The sequence below is a fragment of the Tyto alba genome, unplaced genomic scaffold (assembly GCF_018691265.1).
Source record: "Tyto alba isolate M040663 unplaced genomic scaffold, T.alba_DEE_v4.0 Super-Scaffold_33, whole genome shotgun sequence".
Classification (NCBI taxonomy): Eukaryota; Metazoa; Chordata; class Aves; order Strigiformes; family Tytonidae; genus Tyto; species Tyto alba.
The window spans coordinates 13,989,473-14,012,397 of record NW_024881308.1 but is presented as its reverse complement, the minus strand read 5'-3'; the positions used below and the strand labels follow the sequence as shown (position 1 = coordinate 14,012,397).

Here is a 22,925-nt window from a genome sequence, read left to right as displayed (position 1 = left end):
TGCCGTGCCAGGGCAGGGGGTGGCTGTGTCCCCAGGGGCCCGACTCTGACCACTCATCCTGCTGTACTGGGGTGAAGGGGATTTTTCACCAGCCCCTTTAGCCCCTCCTTCCCTGTTGAAAATTGTATTTTTTTCTTCCTTTTGTTCCTGGGGCCTTTTTAAACTTTCAGCACAACCCTTAAGCACAATAAAAGGCTTCAGCTGTCCTGTCTGTCCTCAGGGCTTCTCTTCCCTCCCAGCTTTCAGGGAAAGTGTCACTCCACCAGCTGTGCTGTAACGCTCAGTGATGGATTTTCCCATTTCAGAGAAGCCTCAGTAGTTTGAGGAGCCCCATTATTATAAAAGTTTCCCTGTTTATACCCACCAAGGAGGGTAGAGCTGAAAACAGTCCTCAGAGAGCAGCTCTTCACTCTGCCATTGACAACCCTGCCTGGTTTTCTGGGTACAAAGCAGGGCTGGATGTGGCTCCGCACCCTGAGAGGCAGCTTAGCTCCAGGAGCCCCTGCCCCGCTAACACCTCCACCCCAGGGTCCCCAGCAAGGCTCCTCAGACCTCCCTCGGGCTGCTCCAGGCACCAGACACAAACCTGCAGCAACTCCCACCTGGTCCCAGGCCCCTCACACCACAGCTGAGCTGTTTACAGCTAAAACACTGCAAAGCAAAGTGTGGGCAGAGTATCACCCAGCGATCAAGGCCAGGAAAGCTGCAGTGCTGCTCCTGCTCAGGGAAAGCATTAGACCACAGCAGCCGAGTTGCTGAAATACTCTATTTATCAGTCCTTGGACCAGAATTGTGAAGTTACAAAACCTGTTTGGTTCCCTGCACCAGCCTCCACCATCGTTCCCTCCTGCTGGGAATCTTTCACCCGGACACCGACGGGGCAGGGAGCTGCCCCCCACCCCGCAGGAACAAGCCTTCCCAGGGGAGGTGGGGGCACAGTTAACCAGCCCCGGGTCCCCTCACGCTGCTCCTGCACCAGCAGCCAGGGACAGCGCTCAGCTCGGACACGGCCCTGGAACAGGCACTGCAGCACAGTCAGTAACAGCGATTGTATCTTACGTATTAGAGGTGAGGCTTTGCTGTAGAAACAACTGGAATTGCTGCCTTAAATAAAAAGATGCTATAACACAGAGGTTAATGATGATTTCTCATTTTGTCACAGCCACCTCAGACAAGGCAGTCGACTCTGGCAGCGCAACTCCCTCTTTACACCCTGACTCACCCTGGCTGTTTTGCCAGCTGAGGAATTAGGGGCTCACAGCAGCTGCCAGGTAAGCTGCTCCAGCACACACCCCGTCCCGCTGGTGTGAGCCCAGGCACTGAGGGCACTTGTGGCTCCTGAACCAGCAGCACGGCCACCCAGACCAAACGCCAGTTGAGCCCCAGCAGCCCAGGGACTTGGTAGTCACAGAGGGGAGCGCGCTCAGGGCGGTCTGGGCAACAGGAACACCCATTAGGCTAATTCCTCAACAGGAGAGAGGAACAGAGGGTAACAGTGCCAAGGGGGGGGCACTGCCTGGGTCGGGGGTTTTAAGGCCTTTTCAAATACCGTGTAACAGGCTGTGGGCCTGCCAGAACTCTGCAGCGCCGTTTTCTCTGACTTCAACTGGAGCCCTGCTAGGGCAGGCACCCGACGGGCCGCACGGACTGAGGCTACTGAGCTCTGCACAGAACAAAGGAGGAGGAGGGAAACATTAAACATTTACATGTTTATTATAATTACAATTTACATTACTCCAAAGAGCAGCCCCACTGCTATGTCCTAATTCTTAGCAATAAAGTCCTACAAAAATAAATCCAAGCTTTTACAGTAACCTAGGTCAATGCATAACTAAAAAAATTCTAGCTATGTAAGGGGTTCAGTCATCAAGGTGCTTTTTCAACAAAATTCCCTACCAATGAAAAAAGGGACACATGCCTATAGCAATTTAACCCACTTATTCATGCAAACAAATGTAACCCCCTCCCTCCCAGCCCCTCTCCCCACATACAGATTTTTAAAAACAAAAGAAAAACAACTAAACTATTTACAGTATGGGGGTATAGAGGAAACAAATTAAACATGCCCATCTGTTAAGCTTCATTATATGGACTTCCATCCCTAGTTTAATGAAAACATTCCATAGTGTTCCACCACAGTCTACTAGTGTACAGAGAACTGTTTGCATTTGGTACTACCTATGAGTAAGGTACAAACTGAAGCAGGAGGTCAGAGCTTCAGATCTCCTTCCCAGACAGTCAACTACTGCCAAAAATTCTTTATACTGAGAGCATGAGCAGACACTTGTTGCTCCTGTCCTGCTGAGGACACAGCATGCTGTCCCTTCACCTGCCCTGACCCAGGAAGGAGCTCGAAGACTCTGAGGAACACCCAGCACCCTTCAGCTGAGTGCGAGTCACATCTGTGTGTAAACCTGCAGTACCTCCACACTAGTACCAGCCAGCAAACAGTTGTACAGTCATTTACACTACTACATGACCAACAATCCAGTATTCCCAAGTGACAATATACACAACTTCTCAGCACCAGGAATCCATTCTTCCAGATACCAAGTGCTACTTCACACCTGCTGCCAGGAACAGTGAGACCAGCAGCACCAAAGGATCCATTTGGTTACTCAGAACAAACAAATTATAGCTGGTTTATTTCAAGTGAGCTTTGGTTCCATGTTAAAATAGCATGATTTAATCTTCTTCAGGGTTCAGAAAAGGAGTCTGACTTTAAGCTTAGACTATAGCAGCAGCCTTTGAGTGACCCAGAAAGAAGAACCATGTAAGTCGGTCTGCACTTAAAAAAAACACAAACAAAAAGACACCCTGAAGAAGGTACCCCTGAACACATTCCCTCTTCCAAAGAATATTCCAGCTGACAGTTGCTGGTCCAAAATAAGACCCGAATATAAGCAGTAGTACATGAAGTTCTGTCACTTGAGCTGAGACAGTAAACAATATGAACCATTTTCCCACATTAGTGCAGCAGTTGGTTGTTTTCTTTCTATATACAGTTTCATCCTCTCAGGAGAAATGTTTGAACCTATTCAGAAAAAAAAAAAGTAGAATTAGATTTGTTATTCTGGGGATCTTCTCCCAGGAATAAGAAAAGTAACAAAGTTCACACCCATGTATCAACTGAAGTTCTTAACTAGAGCCTCAGCAAAAACAAGCAGCTCTTGCTTTCTCAGACAGAAGGCTAGCCCAGGAAGTCAACAGAACAATCAACATGTTAAAGAACATCTTAAAATCACCAGCATTTCCTTCTACTGCTTGGAAGGATTGATCAGATACAATAAGGAATAATTCTTGATATATCCATGAGACTGGAGAGCAAAAGAGGTTGCACAGGCAGTTCAGGCAAGGAGTAAGAGACAAGCCTGGCACAGAGACAATATTTATTCTTGCTAAAAAACTTGCCTCTGAAGTTACACTCTGCCAGTACCAGCTCTGTGGGTGGTTTGGTTTCGCCTTGCTGCTCCGCTACCCCTTCCACCTCGAAATCCGCCGCGAAAGCTGCGGCCACGAAGGAACCGTCCAGACACTCCAAACGTCTCTGTATTGAGCTTCCTTTCTTCAGCCCACGTGGTACGTCTAGAACTGAACAAAACTACATTCAGATTTAATACAGACGTTAAATAGCCACCAACTCATTTAGCTAGGAAGCTTCAAGCACCCTATTCTGTAGAACTGCAACAAGAACCAGCTGCAGTGCACACACGCTAACCAACTCCAGTCATCTGCTAAGCATGGATTTGAAAGTGACAGTTGTTGGCTTTTGTAAGCTAATTTCATACCATAAAACTAAAGGCGGGCCTAGAAAAGGGTTGAACACGGTCTTACTAGCATTTCAAGCCCAGTCTTGTTTTCTTGAAAGCTACCAACTCTCGAGTCCACTCTCTCCAGAAACCTGGGAAGCCCTGTCACAACTGAGGTTCTGCAGAGCACTGAGGTAGCTCCACAGCACCAGCGTGTTTCTTCCTTAGCAGAGCCTGCCCGGCCCTGAACACCTCACAGCAAGCACTTGGAAGAAAGCTGTGTTAAAGGGAAGCAGAATTGCCACCATGGGAATTTCACATACTGACACTAAAGGGATGTCTGACTTCACCAGGGAGTTGGTAACATCAGTGTTAGCAACAAAAGATGAAGCTTTAATATTCCCAAAATTTAACTTATTTTCAGACACACCTTACCTCCTCTCTGCCTAAACCCCAGGCTTAGCTTGCTCCCATCTGCAAGCTGCACCATCTTCAGCACAGCATGGCCCTGATGCCTCCTCCCACAAACGAGGTAAGAAATTTGTTTAAAATCAATAGGTTCAAAGTCAGTACTGGGAAACAGAACTGGAAAATCTTGTGTCATAGCTTAAGCGAGTGTATCAGTTGAAATCCTTGCTTTTTGTTTGATCCCACTGCATGAAGCTTGGTTAATGTCACTTGCGAGCCGTCAATGCACGGCAATACTCCCTTCTAAAAACCGTTTTGCTGACTTCCTTGCATTCTCAGATTTTGAAAGCATTAAACCGTGTGATACAGATGTCTAGAATTCTATGCCTAAAACTGTGTTAAAAAAAGCAAGCTTTTAGAAAATACTCACCTAGATTTCAGTTCTGAAGAAATGTTGTCAAAGAATGACTTAGATTTATCATAATAGCAGTTGGGTCCCAGAAGGTCCTCCTCTGCGTTACCGTCATTGTTTTGAGTTGCCACTCCAGGGTCCCCTTTTTCTTCCCCCGTCTCCGCTTTATCATCTGAAGATAATAAAACGTATTACACCTCGTTGATGCATACTGAAGAGCCATCTGTTCTCTTGCTCCCTCAAACAAGATTTGAGATGCTGCCACATGTAATCATGCAGTTTTTCAGAACAAGTTTGTCTATGCAATGTTTACTACTAGTGCAGCAATTCATATTTAATGAAGTCACAAACCTTTAAAATTTAGTTTCTTCTTGAATTCCTTATCAAGTTCCTCTCTGTTGAATTGTGCATTTGCACTTTCAAAGTCAAAGTCACCTTCAAACTTTATTGTATTTTCCTTCACAGTAGTTGGTCTGTTTTGTCCTCTAGAGCGGTTTCTGGTTCTCCTGTTTCCTGAAAGCAGGAGAGTTCAAACACTTGGTAACGCACAAGGAGGTTAAATGACTTGCTCAAGACCAGAGGAAACCAGGGTCAGAACTCAGGAGTCTCACACCTCTTTGAAAGTAACTTCTGAACTTGGCTGTAGAAGACATATTGCAGCAACACTTTAACTTTCTGAAAAGCACTCCTGGATATCCGTCTTACCATTAAGACAGAGTATATCCAACTGTCCTTCCAGTGTGAGGAGAGGAAATCAGAACAAGTGCTGTATCAACAAAAGCTGAGAGAAGTGAGCAAAACTATCTTTCCTGCCTGCTATTTGTCTGCAAGCACGGTACTGTAATTAGTCCACAAGCCCATCACGACAGCAGAGGAACAGGTCATTGGTTTCAGAAAATTCACCCAAGACTCATCTACCCACAAAGAGAGCTTGTACTTTGTACAGTTTCTAGTTTCCAACTGAGATGCTCTCAACTCCTTTTTGGGAAAACTATAACCCCTTCTACAGTGCTGCCCTCAAGTAAATTCATATGAAGACCCAAAAGTCTAAAGTCCTGCCTTTTCTCATTTTGCTTGGGCACAAATATTTGTTTCAATTTAATTTCACTTTGTTTTTGACCCGTGCTTAAACTGCAGTCTTGAGATAAGACTTCTGTCCTGTGGGAGCAAGGGCTTTGTAGTTCCTCTCAGTTATAAAAGCTCTGGAAATTCTTAAACAGGTCACCCTTCACAGTAATAATACTTCAGGTTTCAAAGAAATCTAGATGTTGCTGCCAACTTACAGCATCAATTTTTATAACGTACCTTCAAGTTTCTAGAAGAGACCCTAGAACTCTGGTCTTGGAATGTTCTGAACTTCTGCGACTCCAGAATCTATTGTGTTAGGGAAACATCTCTGGATGCCCAAAGCCTTATCAAGCTTTGTTTTGCTCTCACTCTTCTGTTCAATCATCCTTCACTGTAGTTAATAATATTTCCCTTTATAGGCTAACACGACTGTTTAGTGCCAGGTTAACCTACCCGATCTTCTCCGTTGAGGTCGTCTGTTTTCATCATTCACCTGTCCTTGGGTTTGCACAGGTGCTGCCTGAACTGTATCTACTGAACAAGAAGGATACATTTAATAAAGGAGCATGAGAACAAAACCAAGACAGTTTGGTCTTGCTACGCACCCTTGCAGGATGCTTCAAAACAGCACTTTAAAGATGAAGTGGTGCATACATACCATTTGCCTTACTGGTGCCCTGTGGAACCTGCCGCCCATTGCGCTGGACCCCTGGAGTTACTTTCACTGGGGGTGGCTTTTGTGAATTCATGTTGTCAACTGGGCCAGTCTGAACAGCCTGCTCTACCATGGGGCTTTTGCGGACTGGGTGAACAGAAGGAAAGCCAGAACCTGGAAAAAATCCCAATGACTAAGTGCCTCTCAGAAAACACGCCAACGTTATTCAAACCCTACCCACTTCTATGGAGAAACCGTTTTGTTAAGAATTACTCAAAGCCTTGAGTGTTTATCATTACCCACTATGTTTAAGTGGCATATACACTAGCTAAGGCAATACTGCTACACAAGTCAGCTCTTAAATCCAGAGCCTTAAAGATCAGGAAATCTACCCATTTATTTCTAAAACTGAGTTAGACACACATTAGATAAGCAAGCCAGGTCAGTCTCTTTGATGGTTTATACCAAAAATCTAATTTCTAGGTGTATCCTTGATTATGTAGAATTTTACTTCACACGATACTTTAAATCTGAAGCAAAAATCCACCATTTTGAAACTGTTCAAGAAAGCTTCCCCACTTTGACAAAGAAGTTTTGCAGCAAAAGCTTTACCACTTCAACTACATCCCGTTTTGTAAGCCGCTTTTAGAATTCCTTCAACTTCACTGCTTATTGTTAGCTTTCAGACAAAGAAAACCTGAAACCAGACCAGGATCTCAAAGTTACCCTTTTAAATTCCTTCTTGGTCAAGGCCAAAGTGTTACCAAGACTTCTGTTGCTCTTCCATCCAGGCTTATTTATTCACACTACAAAACATGTAAATACTTTTCATGGTTTGGTATACCTTACACCAATTATATTAAAAAGTGACAGTCTTCAGTACTCAGAAGAAACACTGCATTCTAGATTTAATTAGAAGTTTTGGAGTACTACAGGTTTATGTAGTTATGCGTAAGAACTGCTTGGAAGCAAACTTTAACTGAATATACTTAAAGAGCAAGAAAAGTGAAAAGCTGAAGAGTACACACAAATCAAGACACTGACACTTCTGGGTCACCCAAGTCCACATGAGATATACCCAGCAGGTAACATCATGCAGGTTCCCAGTTAATGTACACCTGGAAAACTTGCAAGGAAGACAGACATATCCTAAGGATTATTCAGTAGGACAAAGCTGCTGTGCAAGTTTAACATAAGAAAGTTTCAAAGCTTAGACAGAGTATTGAGGAAGTACGTACAGATAGATGGCCAAAACCAGAAAGTAAAAACAGCTTCATGCCAACACGAGCATACATGCTTAAATGAAAAACAGATGAAACTAATTACCATGTTTAAATGCAGGCTGCACCTGGTCTCTCTGCTCTGAGGATGGTCAGTCTAGTATCTCTACTCAAACTTCTTTAAAAGCTTTTACACATAGAAGCAAGCATCCAGAACTATGTTATCTCAGCTTACCACAACTCAGAAATTGCTTACTGTTAGTCATGCTTTACTAATTGAGAGTCTTGACAAGGTACTATGCCCCATCATGCATGAAATCTATCCTGATATTTCCTCAATTACAGCAATTCTCCTGCATTTTCGGTTAACCTATGTCTCCAACAGCAAGGCCACCCACAATTTAAGCAGTGTGCTTGTCTTTCCAGGAAAGACCAATTAATTCCTTGCCCAGCCTCTAAGGCGACCCATGCTCCTGGATAGGATGCAGCACATCATCCCTAAACTTCAGCCCTTTCCTGATACTTACACAAGAGGATCCGCTGTCCTGTACCTTTTCTTCCTCCTGTATCTAATTGATACTTCTAGGACAGGAGGAACACTTCATGTAATGAAAGGCAAAAATAGCTGAGAACAAACTAGTTCTACTAGCATTACCCATATAAGTACTATCATTCTAGGAGGGGTTAACAAGAACAGAGTGTTTGCAAGTGCCATGCAGTTCTTCCAAATATTTGGAGTCCTCAAACTGCTGTTACCCTTGGAAGAGAGCTGATGGGGCTCTGAAGACATGTCAGGCTCTGAAACAGGTTGTGGAGACGGAGAAGAACTAGGGCTGGAAGCAGCTGCTGATGCTGGAGGGCTTACCAATTTCTCTGAAGAGATAGAGGGAAGAAGAGAAAGCAAAGATATACGGATAAGATACAAGGTAGTGAAACATCTGAAGGACTTGGAAAGAGATACAAGAATCTCTAGAACAGCATTAGAGCAGCTTATTCACAGTCCTCTCTGGGAATGCAAGTTCTTTTTACATGTGATGTATATGTAAGGTATGTTATGTTAGAAACAAACTGGCCTCAACTGTTAGGTATTTGCATTACTTTCGGAAAGAAACTAGTTATTTAGTTTGTTTCTTTCTTTTGTGTGCGTGCATGCAAGTGAAATGCAGGCCTCCTTGCAATAAGATCGTTGCACAAAGTTGTTAACTACTTATTCACTGCTTGTTGCAGCCTGACACTTGGCAAGGAATTCGGTATTAGTTACTGTTATTTGGTTTCACAGTAGCTGTATACAAAGATAGCACCTTTATTCTAGCAAGTAAAAGTTTTACTTACCTAAACCTAATGAAGCTGCATATTGCTGGCTAAGTAAAGAGCTGGCAGCAAGCTGGCTGTAAGGTGGCATACCTCTAAACGGGCTGTAAGGCACATGTGGCTGAAAGGATGATGTAGAGGCAGAGCCCAGTGAAGACTGTAACAAGACAAATTACATTTCCATTTACAGTGTCCAGAAGTCAACTTGCTTTGGCAGTGATTCTCTACTTCATGTACAGCATTACTGAAGCTTAAGCAAATACTGAGAAGGGTTAGTTTACCTCGTTATAATTTTCCCGCATTCTCAGCTAGGTAAACTAGCTCTGGCTTTTGTTGACTGAAGTCTTTAATGCTGCTGCTATTTTAAACATTACAGTAAAATTCAGGATGCTTCAAACAATCAGAAAGATTCCTGAAGACACTTACTGGCCTTCATTTTTATAAGTTTATACTAAAATCCTGTCCTTCATCACCAATGTTTTATCACAGCTTTCTAGCAACACTTCAGGCTAACTTACTTGAACAATGGCAGGATCTTGTGGCAGAGTATGCTGAGCTTTTGGAGGTTCACAGACAGTGATGTCTTTGATGTCACTTCCTCGAAAAATAATGTATTCATAGATTTCTTCTCTTGGAGGAGCAGGTCTGTCTGTGGGCCGGTCTTCAGTACCGAAGGATCGCACTTTAGCATTAAAAAGATGACTATTAGTCCAGAATTACCATTCCAGCATTGTGTAAGTTAAGATTTATGCAATTAAAAATTACTCTGGTAATACTTGCCAATTGTAAAAAAAAAAAAAACATTACCTCCAAAGCCATGAATCTCTTTATCACACACATCTGTTCCCTCAAATGCCAACTTTTTCAACAGCCTGCATAAACAGTTTTGTTTACATCAAGCTGTGAAGGTAAAGACCACAGACCAGCTGGAGTGAAGAATCCTACTCCAAAACCAAGGACTTCCCCACAGTGCTACACTGGCCTATTCCCCTTCCCTCCCCAGCACCTGTCCCATGCAGGCATTCAGCCTGAGACAACTGCCACTGCATCAGACCACAGGAGAGGCCCCTGAAGCAGCAGGGGGAAAAAAAATCTTAGCAGGCTTTAGAGCTCAAATTTCCACCTTTGGTTTCATATATTTATTACACAAATAGAGGTAAAGTTTTATCAACGACAAGAACTTCCTATTAAAATGCCCTCTCTACTCCTTGCCACTGGTTTTATGATTAATATCCACTGACTACAAAGCAAGCTTTCAGTGAAAAATCTCAAACCTCAGTGTCTACCAAGGCTTTATTAAGTCCCAGGTATCGAAACACTTAAGCAGGTACTAACCAGTGATGTTACACATTAAGAGTAGATAAAAGGCTGCAATTGACTGTATGGCAGCTACCAGGTAGAAGCATAAATTAATCTGAGCTGCTAAAGAGGAAGAGGTCCAACTCAGACTTGCTGGATTCTTAGTGCAGGAAAATAGGTAGCACAGTTACATCAGACACTGACATATGAAAGCTTGAAATTTTGGCCATAAGTTACAGAACCTCATCAGGTTTACTAGTCCAGTTGTTTTCTGTCTTCAAGAGGCTTTGCCAGTTCAGATATGTACCAGCACATACTGGTTTGATGTATGCTTTCTGCCAACAGAAGAATTCTGTATTGGAATTGCATCAGTTGCTTCTAAGAGGTTACCATAGATGTACTCAATCTCTCTGCCAGGACATGCCACGATTCCTGCAGTACCTTTACAAATTACATCCTGAACAGACCTTTCACAAGCACCTGCCATGTCACAGTCTGTGGTGATGTGCCAGCCAGCTGCCACTCCCACTGCACAGCTGAAAAGATATAAGCACAGACAGTCCTGTCACACAGATGATAGGGGACAGGGGGCACCACAGCTTCCCCAGAAAAAGGTCAGGAAAAACTGAATCCAATCAACCCCAGTATACTCTGATGTTACTAACTTACTAGGAAGGTTGAGGGTTGTATGTAGATGGGGTGACTCATCAAAAGTCCTGTTCTCAGAGATGAAAAGTTGTATCCAGTTGGTTGCTCCCATCAAGCAGCAGTTAGTGCTGCAAGTGGTCTTCACCTCTGTTCAACACGTGTGTGAGCTCACAAGGAGCAGTGAGCACCAGGTACAGCAGGTCAATGCCAAACTCTGTCCCTACCATGCTGATGCTGTTTAGCACCTCAGCTTACACTTTACTGGAAGGGAATCTTAACTGGTGCAAGGACAAGCTGCCAGTCACTTCCTCTGAATGACTGTCTTCCATTAGTTCCTAGTGTATATAACCTCTCCAAGTTATTTTAGATCTCCAGCTGCTGTTTGATCATATTACAGCTGTAACCTAGTCAACTAGAAGCAGATTATAGACTGAAAGTAATGCTCATGGCCTTTTAGACATGAACCGTACCACTGATGTCTCTGCTCAAGATTAGATTATTACAGCACATAGCTCATGGCAAGACATACTAAAGCTACCCAGGGACCACTGCAGAATCCCACGCCTAGCTGGGAAAGCACCATGTCTTCTCTGAACACCGGGATCAGCCTGTCAGCTTCCACAGAGAAAAACACATGCCCTGCAAAACCCAAAGCTGTCCAGGCAGCCTCTGTTGGCTGGTCCCAAGGTTTCTAACTAAAAAGGTGGAAGACTACATCCTTGTAGACAAAACAGCAGTGAGGGCATTTACGAGGGCTCTAGGAGTTGAGCATGTCTACCCTTGCATTTGAAGCGCTTAACAGTTTCTGGCACATCACAAAGTACAGCTTTAAATTTCTGTGGGGGTCCGAAGGGCTGTCTCCCATGAAGAGTTACAGTGACTATTGTTTACAGATGAACAGGAAATCAATCCCACACCATGCTGCAGCTAGTGTTTTACAATACAGTTTGTATTCATGTGTAGGGCTCTGTTGAGCTAGACCACTGAAGGGTCAGGAAAATTAACAAGAGTGACTGGACATCTGGAAAGCAGAGCTTACATTGATATTTCTTGCTCAAAAACTCTAGGTTCTTCAGACTCCTACAAAAGGGGGAGTAAATGTCTGGTGTTCACTGCTGACAGGACAGTAACGGTCTTAAATTCCAAACAAGTGAAGTTTAAGTTTAGCATCTAACAAGACAGACAAATTTCTTCCAAGTGCTTGATTAATTTCCTTATCCACTGTTTACGATATTGTGCATGTGTTGAGATTTAACAAGAACTAAATACAAATCAATTGAAGTTAACCTTGCTTCAAGTAAGAGGACAAACCAGATTCCTTCCTGAGGTCTCTTTCAACCTAAGTCTTTCTTTATATCACTTGGATGATAAGGGTCAAGAAAACAGCACTTACATACTGAAGTTGTTTTAGCCTTAAACAGTGGCATCTAGGGCTTAATAGGAATTAATAGTAGCTACCCGGACAACTTCAACTGCATGTCAATATTTAACAGTTGTTCTAACCCTAACATAGATCAAGTGTTTTAAACTACTGTCCCCCCTAAGAACAGGGTTGATATTGCTGTCATCAACTTCAACATAGTTGCTACGTTCATAATTCTGACACTAATTTTGATATAAAGTCTCTAAATTTAAAACCCCTCTGAGCTAAAGTGAAAAGCAGAGTTTGTACTTTAAAGTTTATAGAGCAGCACTTTAAGTGGGGAAAAACAGGTTCTCCCTCTATTGTAACGATACTTCTCAGGCATTCCAGTTTATCAAAACTTAACACTAAGAGACACATAAATACAACTGTCAGAAATCTCATACAGAGCATGTCACACCATAAAGCACTTTGATCACACATACCTCTGAAACACACCACTTAAGCTCTGCAGTAGCAAGTGCTATGTGGAAGCCAAAACTATGTGAGAAACCATTTCTACTTCCTACTGGGTAAAGGTGAAGACCTTCCTGCACACACAGTAAAGGAGTTTGCCTCCCACCTCTCAACTACTTTGAGTGAAACACTAATATGAACAGCCCCATCTGTACATTTAAATAAACAACTACATCCCTAGAAAAAAGGGAATTTGTGAAAATTCACATTTTTAATTTCAGAATACATATCAATACATGTCAAATACTTGTGTCCAGCAACACAAACATCATTATACTGAAAAAATACTGTGGCACAGGCTGCCTTGAAGATAGCTGAGAACCAGGCAAGTCACTGTCTTGTGCCAACAGATATCTTTTGTTTTGAAAGACTGTTTGGTTTGTGGACAATGCTGATGGGTTGCTGGAAGCAGTGAAGGTTCGAGCTTCCCAGAACAGGGAAGGACAAAACCGAGGGAAAGAAAAAAACTGATGCACATTAGCAGGAGTAGCCAAGCTGGACATTAGAAGCAGTACATAAATAAGATCTCGTTTGAGAGACTAAACAAGCCAGAACAGGTCTTACTGAGAGTAAATACAGGAATTGCCAGCACAGGTGACAAATGAATCCAAATGACACCATTTAAGTACAAGATAAAGATCACAATTTCTACAGGCAAACACAATGCAAAGCCTTAATGAGCAGCCTGCAAGATAGGAAGTGCCAGTGCCAGCTGCAGATACCCCACAGCACCCTGTACACTGGCTCTCGCCCTCATCACCTGAGCAGAGTGCAGTTATTGATCACGAAAGGAACAAAGACACATCGACAGCAACTCTTGTTTTCTCCAGCATTGGGCTGGGGCCCTGCTCAAGCCAAGCACCGAGATACAGCCGGGCATCCATACACAGGCAGGAAAGGGGAACCAAACCATGAACAACGATGCAGACCATCACCTTTCTGGTTCCGACAATAGGAAGAGGAGGCAGCACTGCCGGCGGCTCTTCTTCCTCTTGAGGGGACTGGTGACTTGCCGTGAAAAGCAAGGGCTCCTCAGCATCCCGGGCCCTGCCCACTCCCTCGGCTCCCTGCTCCCCTCCGGGGAGGCCCAGCAAGCCCCCGCCACAACCCGTGCTCGCCCCCCTCGTCGAGAAGCGGCCTTCCAAATGCTGACTCACGGAAAGGGAGCAGCGCCGAAGGCACGGGGCTCCAACCCCACCGCCCCCCCCGGCTCCTCGCACTCCGCCCCGGCCGGGGCCCCGCCGCAGCCCCTCAGGGCGGGCTCCGGCCGCCGTTCGCCGAGGCCGGGTTCATTGTTCAGGGGAGGAAGGCGGCGGGCGAGGCGGGCGGGCCCCCCGCGCCCCCTCAGCGAGCACCGGGCCGCCAGAGCCAGCCCCCCACCCCCCCCTTCCCGGGAGGGCCCCGCCTCACCTTTGGCCAGCGCCACGGTGGAGTTCTCGGTGTCGATGGTGTAGAGGATGCCCTCATAGCGGATCTGCGCCTTGGAGATCAGGCTGATCTTGCTGCCGATGTAAGGGGTCCCCGAACTCATGGCGGCGGAGGCCGGGCCGCACTAAGGGGAAGGAGGCCGCGCAGGTCCCCGCACCGCTGCGCGGAACCGCCGCGCCCGCCCACGCACACTGCGGAGCCGGGAGCCCCGCCGCGCCCGCCTTATATAGGGCGGAGGGAGACGGTGCTCGGTGGGATGGGGGGGGAGTGTGCGGCCAGCCCGCCGCGCATGCGCGGCCGCCGCCGCTATTGACCAGACGGGAGACGGGGTCAGGCGCGGAGGGAGGGGAGGGAAAGCCCGGGGCCCGTGTCACGTGGTCGGCGCCGGGCGGCGGTGCCACGTGCGCTGTGGGCGGGGCCTGGGGCTCGCGCGCTTCCCGCGCTGCTGCGGCTGAGGGAAGGGAGGGGGGGGGGGTAACGGCGGGGTCGGTCTGTGTCGCTGCCCGCTCACCCCTGCGGCAGAGTTTGAGGGTTTTTTTGTTTGTTTGTTTGTTTTTTGTCACATAACGTAGGGTGGGGGGAGTCGTCTTCCCCTCCCACACCCGCCTACCGCTGAGCCGGGCTCTGAGGGGGAGCTTTTCCCGCCCTTAGAGCCGCCCTCACCTCACCCCGCTCCCCGCCAGGCCCCCGGGGGTCTTGCAGCAGCGGCTGCTCCCTCAAGGCGCTCAGACGAGAGCGGGAATGGCTCCCTTTTCCTCCCCTCATCCCTCCCTCCGGTGCTGTTGTTGAAGAGGCCGGTTTTGTGCTGGAAGAGCCCTCGGTGCGTGCCGGGGACCTGCCCGGTGCCTTTGTTCAGCCGGCGAGACGGGCTGTACCCGGCGCGCCGATGGCGGCAAGTCACATCGTGGCAGAGGGACCACAATGCTCGGCCGCAGCTGGAGAATGAATCTTTCAGTGCAGCGTCTCCCGGGATTTCTCCGTCTCCCCCAGCCATCTGCGGGTCAATGAGAGACAACCGGTAGCATCTGGCAGACACAGTCGCGGGAGGTGAAGTCGCTAACCAACGTGAGGGTGGATGGGGACCGGGCAGGGCAGTTACATTTGGAGCAGCAGGTCAGAGTGCACGAATCTCACTAATTCGTGTGACGCAAATGAATAAGATTCAAACCCAGCAGCTGGAGACAATACAGCGGGAGCCATTGTCTATGTGTAAAGAGGTTTGCTGGAGCTGCATGTGCCCATGCCTTGGTTACACGTCTTCCATCAGTGATACCACAGCGACGCAGTAGCATGCAGTCCACAGGTTTATCCTCGTGCCATGACGACCTGCTTCCTTGCCCACCGCGGCTGAGAGCCGTTCTCCAAATGCCCCAAACCGTCTGCCCTGTGACCTTACGTATTTTATGGCGCTACTCTTCACGCTGTTTATACAGCCCGGAGAGCAGCTTTCCCTGTCTGAACAAGGAGGATGCCTTCCTTCTTGCTCTTACTGACACACATGTGCAGTCTTTCTCTTGTTTTCTTCATTCTAGCGTGGAGAGACTTGCTAAAAAAAAAAAATGATTTCCTATATACTAATTGAGCAAACAGTATTTTTGAATAAAAAACCCCTTAAAGTCAATCTTTTTAGATTTTTAGCTCAGCCTTAAGTATAATCTATAAAGAGCATGAAAAGATTCCTTTTTTACTGCAGTAAATAATGCCCTTTAGCAGGCAAATTACTGGTTAGAAACTTCCCTGATGAAAAAACTCATCTAGCTCTCCTGTATGATGAGTGACTAGTTTAAGAATGCAGAAAAGTTTAAATGGAGAAGAAAGAGGGTGAGAAATAATAGTGAAGTGCTCACTTTGGGGCAGTCACAAATAATTATTTTGAATGGGAAAAATTATGTCAGTATAGGCAATGCAACCAAAGGTAGAGGAGCAGTTTTTTAGCTTATGTTCTCCAACTCCACAATATATTTAATTTGATGTTCCTTATTTCCACTCTTAAAATATTTTTTAGAAATGGTAAGTGGGCCTCTGGGGTTTTCAATTCAACTTGTTTTTTTCTTTATGCACACCAAAATGTCACTGATTCATTAGCACCTTTAGTTCCAGTATTTTGTTTGGTTTTTAGCAAAAGGTATTATGATTGTTTTATCCTTTCACTTTTTTTTTAAATACCAGGAAAGAGGAAGGGACAATCACATGTACCAATACAGCAATGTGGATGGTGCAGGAAGACTAATTAAAGCAATGTGGAAAAAGAAAAATATGCCAAAGTGGCATGAACTATACACTGGTAAGGAGAGATATGCAAACATACAGAATTTTAGTTACAACCATCATGGCCATAAATCGACCTGCCTCTGGAAGATATTCTTAATGTAATGAATTTCTTTACTATCTTTTGTTTGACAACAGTCAGAGATAACAACTGATCATCAAGAAGAAATATGACACCTGGCATTTTAAATGCCCTGTTAGTGTTATTTATTCTGCTAAAAAATACAGTTGTTCATCCATTAAGTGTTGAAAGGGGGAATGAAAGAGCATCTTTCACTGTGAAAATTCATGACAAGTGTGCAATCCTGGGCATCCCTCATATGAAGAGGGAATATTTGGCTTCATATGAAGAAGGTAACTGCAGTTCATCATGGTTCTAGAAAAGCAGTAGAGTTGCACCTCATGATAGCAGCAGATACAGCTTTCACAGAACAGCATTTTGGGTCTTTGGAGACCGGAGGTAGGGTACAGTCAGAGTATGTAGCTACATAGCTAGTTCATCCACAGGAAAACCTATGTTGGCAGAACTAAGGAGACTCCCATGGCAGTTGGAATGCAAGTGGTGGCTTTTGGGATGGTCACCACCAATACACCTAATAACATTTCATAGCAGTTCAGAGAAACCTATGACTTAAAGCAATGATGAAAATTTGTGGGGTGTGTGACAGTGAGAGAGCACTTCTGTGGCAGCTATGGCCATGGCAGTGTGAGTTGAACTGACATCTGGCAGAGTTAACTACAGAGGGCAGCTGTTGGAAAGACATCTGTAACAAGCTCCAACTGCCAGAAGTGAGCCAGGCACTGGCTGCTGAAGCATTACCTCTTGTGCTTGGGGACAGTGTGATATGTTTGCAGTTGGTGCCAAAGAAGAGGAAAGAGACTAGCATGGAAAATGGAGGAGGTGAAAGTGAAACAGAGCTTTGAATTTGGGTGTGGCAAATGATACAAAGGAAGGGAGAAACATGTGAGCCCTAGAGGAAAAAAAATTAGAAACATACCAGTAGTTTCAAAGAAAAAAGTGGTAGCTGTAGGGAAGAAGGGTAAGGTCACCGAGTACAGAACACGATTCTGTAGTGGTGAGGGGAATGGGTAGTAGAAAAGAGCCCAGGAATGAAGGAGGAAGTAGAAAAAGATGGAGAAATTGAAAAGATGCAGTAAAGATGAGAAGGAAAAAAAAATGATCCATCTATGTAAGTGTTTTTATTCTAAATAAAGCAGAGAAAGTAGAATAAAGAAAAAAACATGTGAAGTCAACAGAAGGAAACTATACTAAAGGGAAGGAAAAGGGAAGGAGAATGGAATAAGGAAATTAAAAAATAGAAACATGAATAAGTAGAAAAAAATTGAAAACTTGGTAACTTTTATTTACATAATGTGTGCTTCATACAATTAGTTTCTCCATTTCTGAGAGTCTAAGAAAAAAGGATACAATGATGTATGTAGGAAATAGTGCTTCATATATTAGTTTGTCTTGCATCTCAGAAAAATGGGTATCTCTTCTGAAAAAATTCCATCAAAACAATAGATGTTGTTTTCTTTTTTATTCCAGAAATAAATACAGAGATTGTAGTACATGTTATACTGTTCTGTCCTCTCTCTCCCCTTTCTCTCTTTTTCTCAGTTTTGAGTCAGTGCCTCAGACATTTACATTTTGACATCTTTCATTCCACCCCCATATATCAAATTTTAAGTCAGCTTAACTCCTGGATTTAAATAAAATAGTTTATAAAATGTCATAGTTTTAGGCTTGTGTGGGATTGGCTCTCCTAATTAGTACCTCAACTGTGTACTTAGTGGAACTGGCATAAATCTGCATTATTCCATTGCATTTCTCAGCAGTTAAGACAAAATATATTTTACCAATAAGGATGCGATGGCAAAGAGCTTAAACTTCTTCTCCAGGCTCAGAACAAAGTTTGTGAGTGTCAAAGCAACACCACCATTTGGGCATTGCTGTTTCTTTCCGTGCTCTAACTGTATGAAGTACAAATAGGAGGAAATGTTCACACGGGTGGCTGAAAGCAAACTTACTATTTTGTACAGATACACAGTCTTTATAAGGTATGATGTCAGTATCTGAGATTAAGCTTTAGCTCTAGCAATTAAAAAAGTAGCATTTTGAATTACCTTCTAAATTTAATGGGCTCTTAATATATTCTTTTTAACCAGCTTTACTATAAATACACTCATATTAAAGTAGTAGATCTTTATTTTCTTGTTCCATGCATGCACGGAACCACTTTTCATCCTGTAGTAAGTTTACTCTTTTCCCTGCTAAATCAATCATTTTCTACAGGGAAAGACAGTTCTTTGCTGTAACACAAAATGATAATTTCTTTTTGTATTTTTGAAAATCCAGCAGTAAAATTACAAAAAATATGCTGGAGAATTTTTCTGTTTGTGTAGCACTTCCATGTGGAAGATTCAAATCACCATGTTGGGGGATTCAAATTACCAGTCTGACTTCTAAACTTTTCAGTTTTTTTTTAAGATAGGTTCCGTATAGCCACTTAAATTTATGGGATAAGCTAACAGTGCTGTTCTGACCTGCTCAGTCTTTGCTGTTTGTACCTCATGAATCTACAGGGCCTACTTGGAAAATTGAGTTTGCTTACCTAAACCTATAGAGGTTAGAAATCATTGGGATACTCTTGATGCAATAGAATAAGGAGGGAATATACATTTACTTATTTTTATGAAACTGAACTATTTTGGACATGCATAACATTGTTCATTAGAATGAACACAAACTGCTATTCCAGACTTTTCACACATCACTACACTACAGTGTCTATTTCACATGCTGTGAAAATGAGACCAGTAGTAGATACAAGACCAAGAACACAACCCCAAATCCTGTTTGCTGTTGTGATTCATTTAATTGTTGAAGCATGGGGGGATGGAGAAGTTAGAGAAGTGCAAATACCTTTTATACTGAGGCTTTCTGAATCACAAATGACAAGATTAAGTTATCCTGGCTAACTAGGTGGTGATTTAATTACAGATTTGGAAACTGGACATAAGAGATCCTTTTATGAAGACAGATAAATGGATAATGTATGTGATACCAAAAAAAGTTGATGAAGTTTAGAGTTTGGTCACAAAAACTGAAAGATGAAGTCTTCAAGCCAGACCTAGATTCTAAAAAAGGTGTTTAGGCATCTGTCTCCCATTCAAATGAGTAAGAGGATTCAGACCTAAGTTTAGAAATAATTAGGGCGTAAAGAGAGATAGTTGTCTATCTAGGACAGTGGGGAGCACTGAACATAGCCTAAAATACAGTTCCATTAGGAAGAAACTCTGACTGGTTTGTTTTTTGTTTTTTTTTTTTTTTTTTTGGTTTTTTTTTTTTTTTTTGTGCTGCTAGGCTGCTTTTTCTTAGGTAGTGTTGTGCTGAAGTGAACTGCAAGCCTCTGTGTATCTTTCTCAGATGTACTGATACGAGGGATGGGATGAAGGTGGGATTTCATGAATTTTTTTCAGGCATGAAGTGAGCAAAAGGTGAAGAGCATGCTGAAAGGCAAACAGGAAATAATAAATGGGAGAAAGGAGGCAAAAAATTGTCCTTGAGGGATTAAATGCTGCAGAGGATTAGTCTGTAAATAAAGATTTTGTAAAGTTTCAGGTATATGCATTAAGTGGGATAATAAGAATCTGTGTATTTAGCTTCATGTCCAACTTTCCAAGAGGTTCAAGAGCTTCAGTGGTAACCAATGATCTAAATCCACTTCTAGGCTGAAAAGAGACCAAGTTACAACTAGACTGTCACAACTGACCCACTTGGTACACTTGACAGTAGTGTCAGTAGAGACTAAGGAGCAGATGGCAGTACAGCCTGATATACCGCTCTGTGGACAGTCTTTTCAGAACAAAACCATATGTTTTAGAGCGTACGAGTTGTATTCACTGCATATTTCAGACCCCTGGATGTTGCAGACTAGCAAATTTCACCATTCCGTGTATAGAAATCTATCTTTACTAATTGAGTTTGGCTAAAATTCCAGAAGGCTCGATAGCAGTGTTTCATTAAGAGCTCCTCCTTCTCCCTCTGTACTTCTTTCTCCCTCTACAAATTATTGAACACATTCTGGCTATCAGTATTGAGCACTATTTCATTGGCACTGAGGCTTCAATGGGGTTGAACCAAGACCCTGCCGCCCAGTTCTTGCTGGTGGAAATCAACTCATAGGACAACATACATCACTGGGCTGAGAACATGAAGGAAAGAGCTCCTTTCTTAGATGTTTTAGTTCAGAGGCCTCATTTGCATTAATTCTCTATAGTGGACTCTGTTCTTGAGCCCAAGAAATGAATCTCCCTCTCCTTACCTGTTGTACAAATGACTAGTAGATTCTGCTTCTTTCTGTTCAGGCAGGTAACATATCATTTTACTTAGATTCGGCAGTATGCTGTTCTTTCCCTGCATAACATCTGCTGCAGTTTTCGTAGCTTGAATTGTTCTTGGACATGTTTTAAAAGGCATGTTTCAGAAATGTCTTTGAGGATGTGAATTATTAGTCATTGTTTTATCTGCTAGGGTGTTCTTCCTTTATGTTTGTTATTTTAATTTTTAAAATAAAATTAAATAGGCTTTGGAGTTTAAAGTTTATAGGTTTTAATTCATGTTTAGGTCAAAGCTACCAAGAATAGTAGGGTTATAGGATTTTAGTGCAGTTTCGGAAAGTAATTTATTTTTGTATGACAATAAACTGGCATTTAATCTCCTTCACATTTTAGAAGCTAAACTGTAAATCAGTCTTCACATAAGACAGCAGTGTCTCTCTGGCTAGTCAGTTCTAACTCGTGCTTGTTACTATTGTAATATTTGTGTATACACTTCCCACATATATCTGGAACTTCTGACATTTGCTGTTCCAAAGCCTTTGCGTTATTTATACTTCATACCCCATTTCTCTATTACTTGATGTACGACAAGGATTGTATTAGTTAGTGCAATTTTAGACCACATTTTTGTTCTGTAAAGTAACCTTAATAATATTTGAGATTTGGCATTTCAATTTTCTCACTTAATTCATATTAACATGCTTAATTTTTTTTCCAGAGACCCTCACACTTTCATCTTGGACTCTGAATTTTACTCAGCAGCATCAACATTTACTCTGCCCATGACATCACCTGTGACAAACTTCTAAAGGCTATCTGGGACATACAGTTGTTAGTAAGACATTTTGGAGGCAAAAGGTTTGTGCAAGTATAATGTACACTGGCCTGAAGAATCTTAATTGTTGATGAAGTAGAAGTAGCCCCAAGTAAGAGTTGAGGATGAGGGTGTTAGTTAGGAAAAACCCATATCTTCTTTCATTTGAAACTGAAAGAAATCTGATATTTGCATCTACAAGAGAATGAGCTGGAAGCTCAAAGTGACATACAGAATAACTTTTCAAATAACTATCTGAACTGTAATAGGATAATAATGCACTCTGGTCTTTACAGGGCAAGAGTTAGTGATTCAGTCTCTGTGTGATGTAGGTGCTCACTACTCCACCGAGATATAAACGAATATGGTGTGGCTCCTGTAGGAGAGATGATCCTTCTGAATTAAAAAGTTTGAAATTAGAACACCTAGAAGCAGTCAAACTTCAAGAGAAAGTTTAAGGGATCTGTTTTCTATGAATCTCTTTTAATGACAGCAAAGCTTTAGGAAGGGGGCAGCTTGGCCCTGCACAGACTTCTTTTTTTTTTCTTTGAGTCAGTGGAAATGCTGGTAATAGTAGAGCAGCAAGAGCTAGCATGTTGTATGATCATACCAACACATGTACCAGTATGCAACTTCACATAGCTTTTAAAGTCGCAGTGACGTTACGTTTGATGGCTTCTTGCTGGGGATGAGGGTGTAGGAGGGATGTCTTCAGGCTGCCAAGTTGTACAGTTCTACTTAAATGGCTTCATGTCAAGGAATAGTAATGAACGAGTAAACTTACTGGCCCACCAAACTGTACAGAGCAGCAAAAGTAGCCCCTCCTTTTGCTGTGCTGAAAGTAACTATGAGAAACTAGCTTTATGGTTTTATAAAAACAATTTTACTTTCTTACACAAGAATATACAAATTGTCTATTGCTCCCCTAAATAATTATCTTTCCTAAACAAGATGTTATATTTGTTGCCTGCCATTTTGTCTCATTGTTAATAAATGGTTAGTTTACACAGATGGATGGGTTTACTGCCCTAGCTAGAAAATTAAGTAATAGTGATGGCAATGTTGTTACACTTATGTGGTAATGGAAGAGTATTGCAAGTAACCTCATACAGACAAAACTGACAATAAGGAACAATTTAACATAAAAGCTTTGGTCTGCTATCTGGGTGTGTCATTTCCTTTGGGTTGAAAGTTTTCCCCATCTTGTATTTTGAGAGATAAAATATTTGTCTGACTTGCTTAAAAACGTACTGTTTTCTTCTATCAAAGGTGGGAACACATCCCATATTTAATCAAGTTGTTGGATTTGTTTGGAGTTTCAAAAATGAGTAAAAGCTTATGCAAGGAATAGGGGCAAGTAAGTCCTTGAACTCTTGTCTCTGCTAGTGAGAATGTGTTTTAGGTAGTGTAAGGAAGTAACTT

General features: G+C 43.1%; 1 protein-coding gene and 1 long non-coding RNA gene across 5 annotated transcripts; one reads left to right on the top strand and one right to left on the bottom strand.

Moving 5' to 3' along the window:
• Positions 1 to 1,694: 1,694 nt before the first annotated feature.
• Positions 1,695 to 14,424, bottom strand: LSM14B (LSM family member 14B). Of its 4 annotated transcripts, none has more exons than XM_042801099.1 (10): positions 14,060 to 14,424; positions 9,342 to 9,505; positions 8,845 to 8,980; positions 8,269 to 8,385; positions 6,296 to 6,466; positions 6,091 to 6,168; positions 4,921 to 5,082; positions 4,588 to 4,741; positions 3,412 to 3,591; positions 1,695 to 3,034 (listed from the first exon to the last, which is right to left on the bottom strand). In XM_042801099.1, exons 1-9 carry the CDS (start codon positions 14,178 to 14,180, stop codon positions 3,420 to 3,422), a joined length of 1,275 nt encoding a protein of 424 aa, XP_042657033.1. In that variant the 5' UTR covers positions 14,181 to 14,424; the 3' UTR covers positions 1,695 to 3,034; positions 3,412 to 3,419. The 4 variants fall into 4 exon arrangements, with proteins under 4 accessions (XP_042657033.1, XP_042657032.1, XP_042657034.1 ...); XM_042801098.1 differs by having other exon boundaries at positions 6,091 to 6,171; positions 14,060 to 14,423; XM_042801100.1 differs by lacking the exon at positions 8,269 to 8,385 and having other exon boundaries at positions 6,091 to 6,171.
• A 150-nt stretch (positions 14,425 to 14,574) lies between these two features.
• Positions 14,575 to 22,712, top strand: LOC116965759. The gene is made up of 3 exons (XR_004409632.2): positions 14,575 to 15,124; positions 16,247 to 16,361; positions 21,408 to 22,712. It is a non-coding gene; the product is annotated as an uncharacterized LOC116965759 (long non-coding RNA).
• Positions 22,713 to 22,925: the final 213 nt, after the last annotated feature.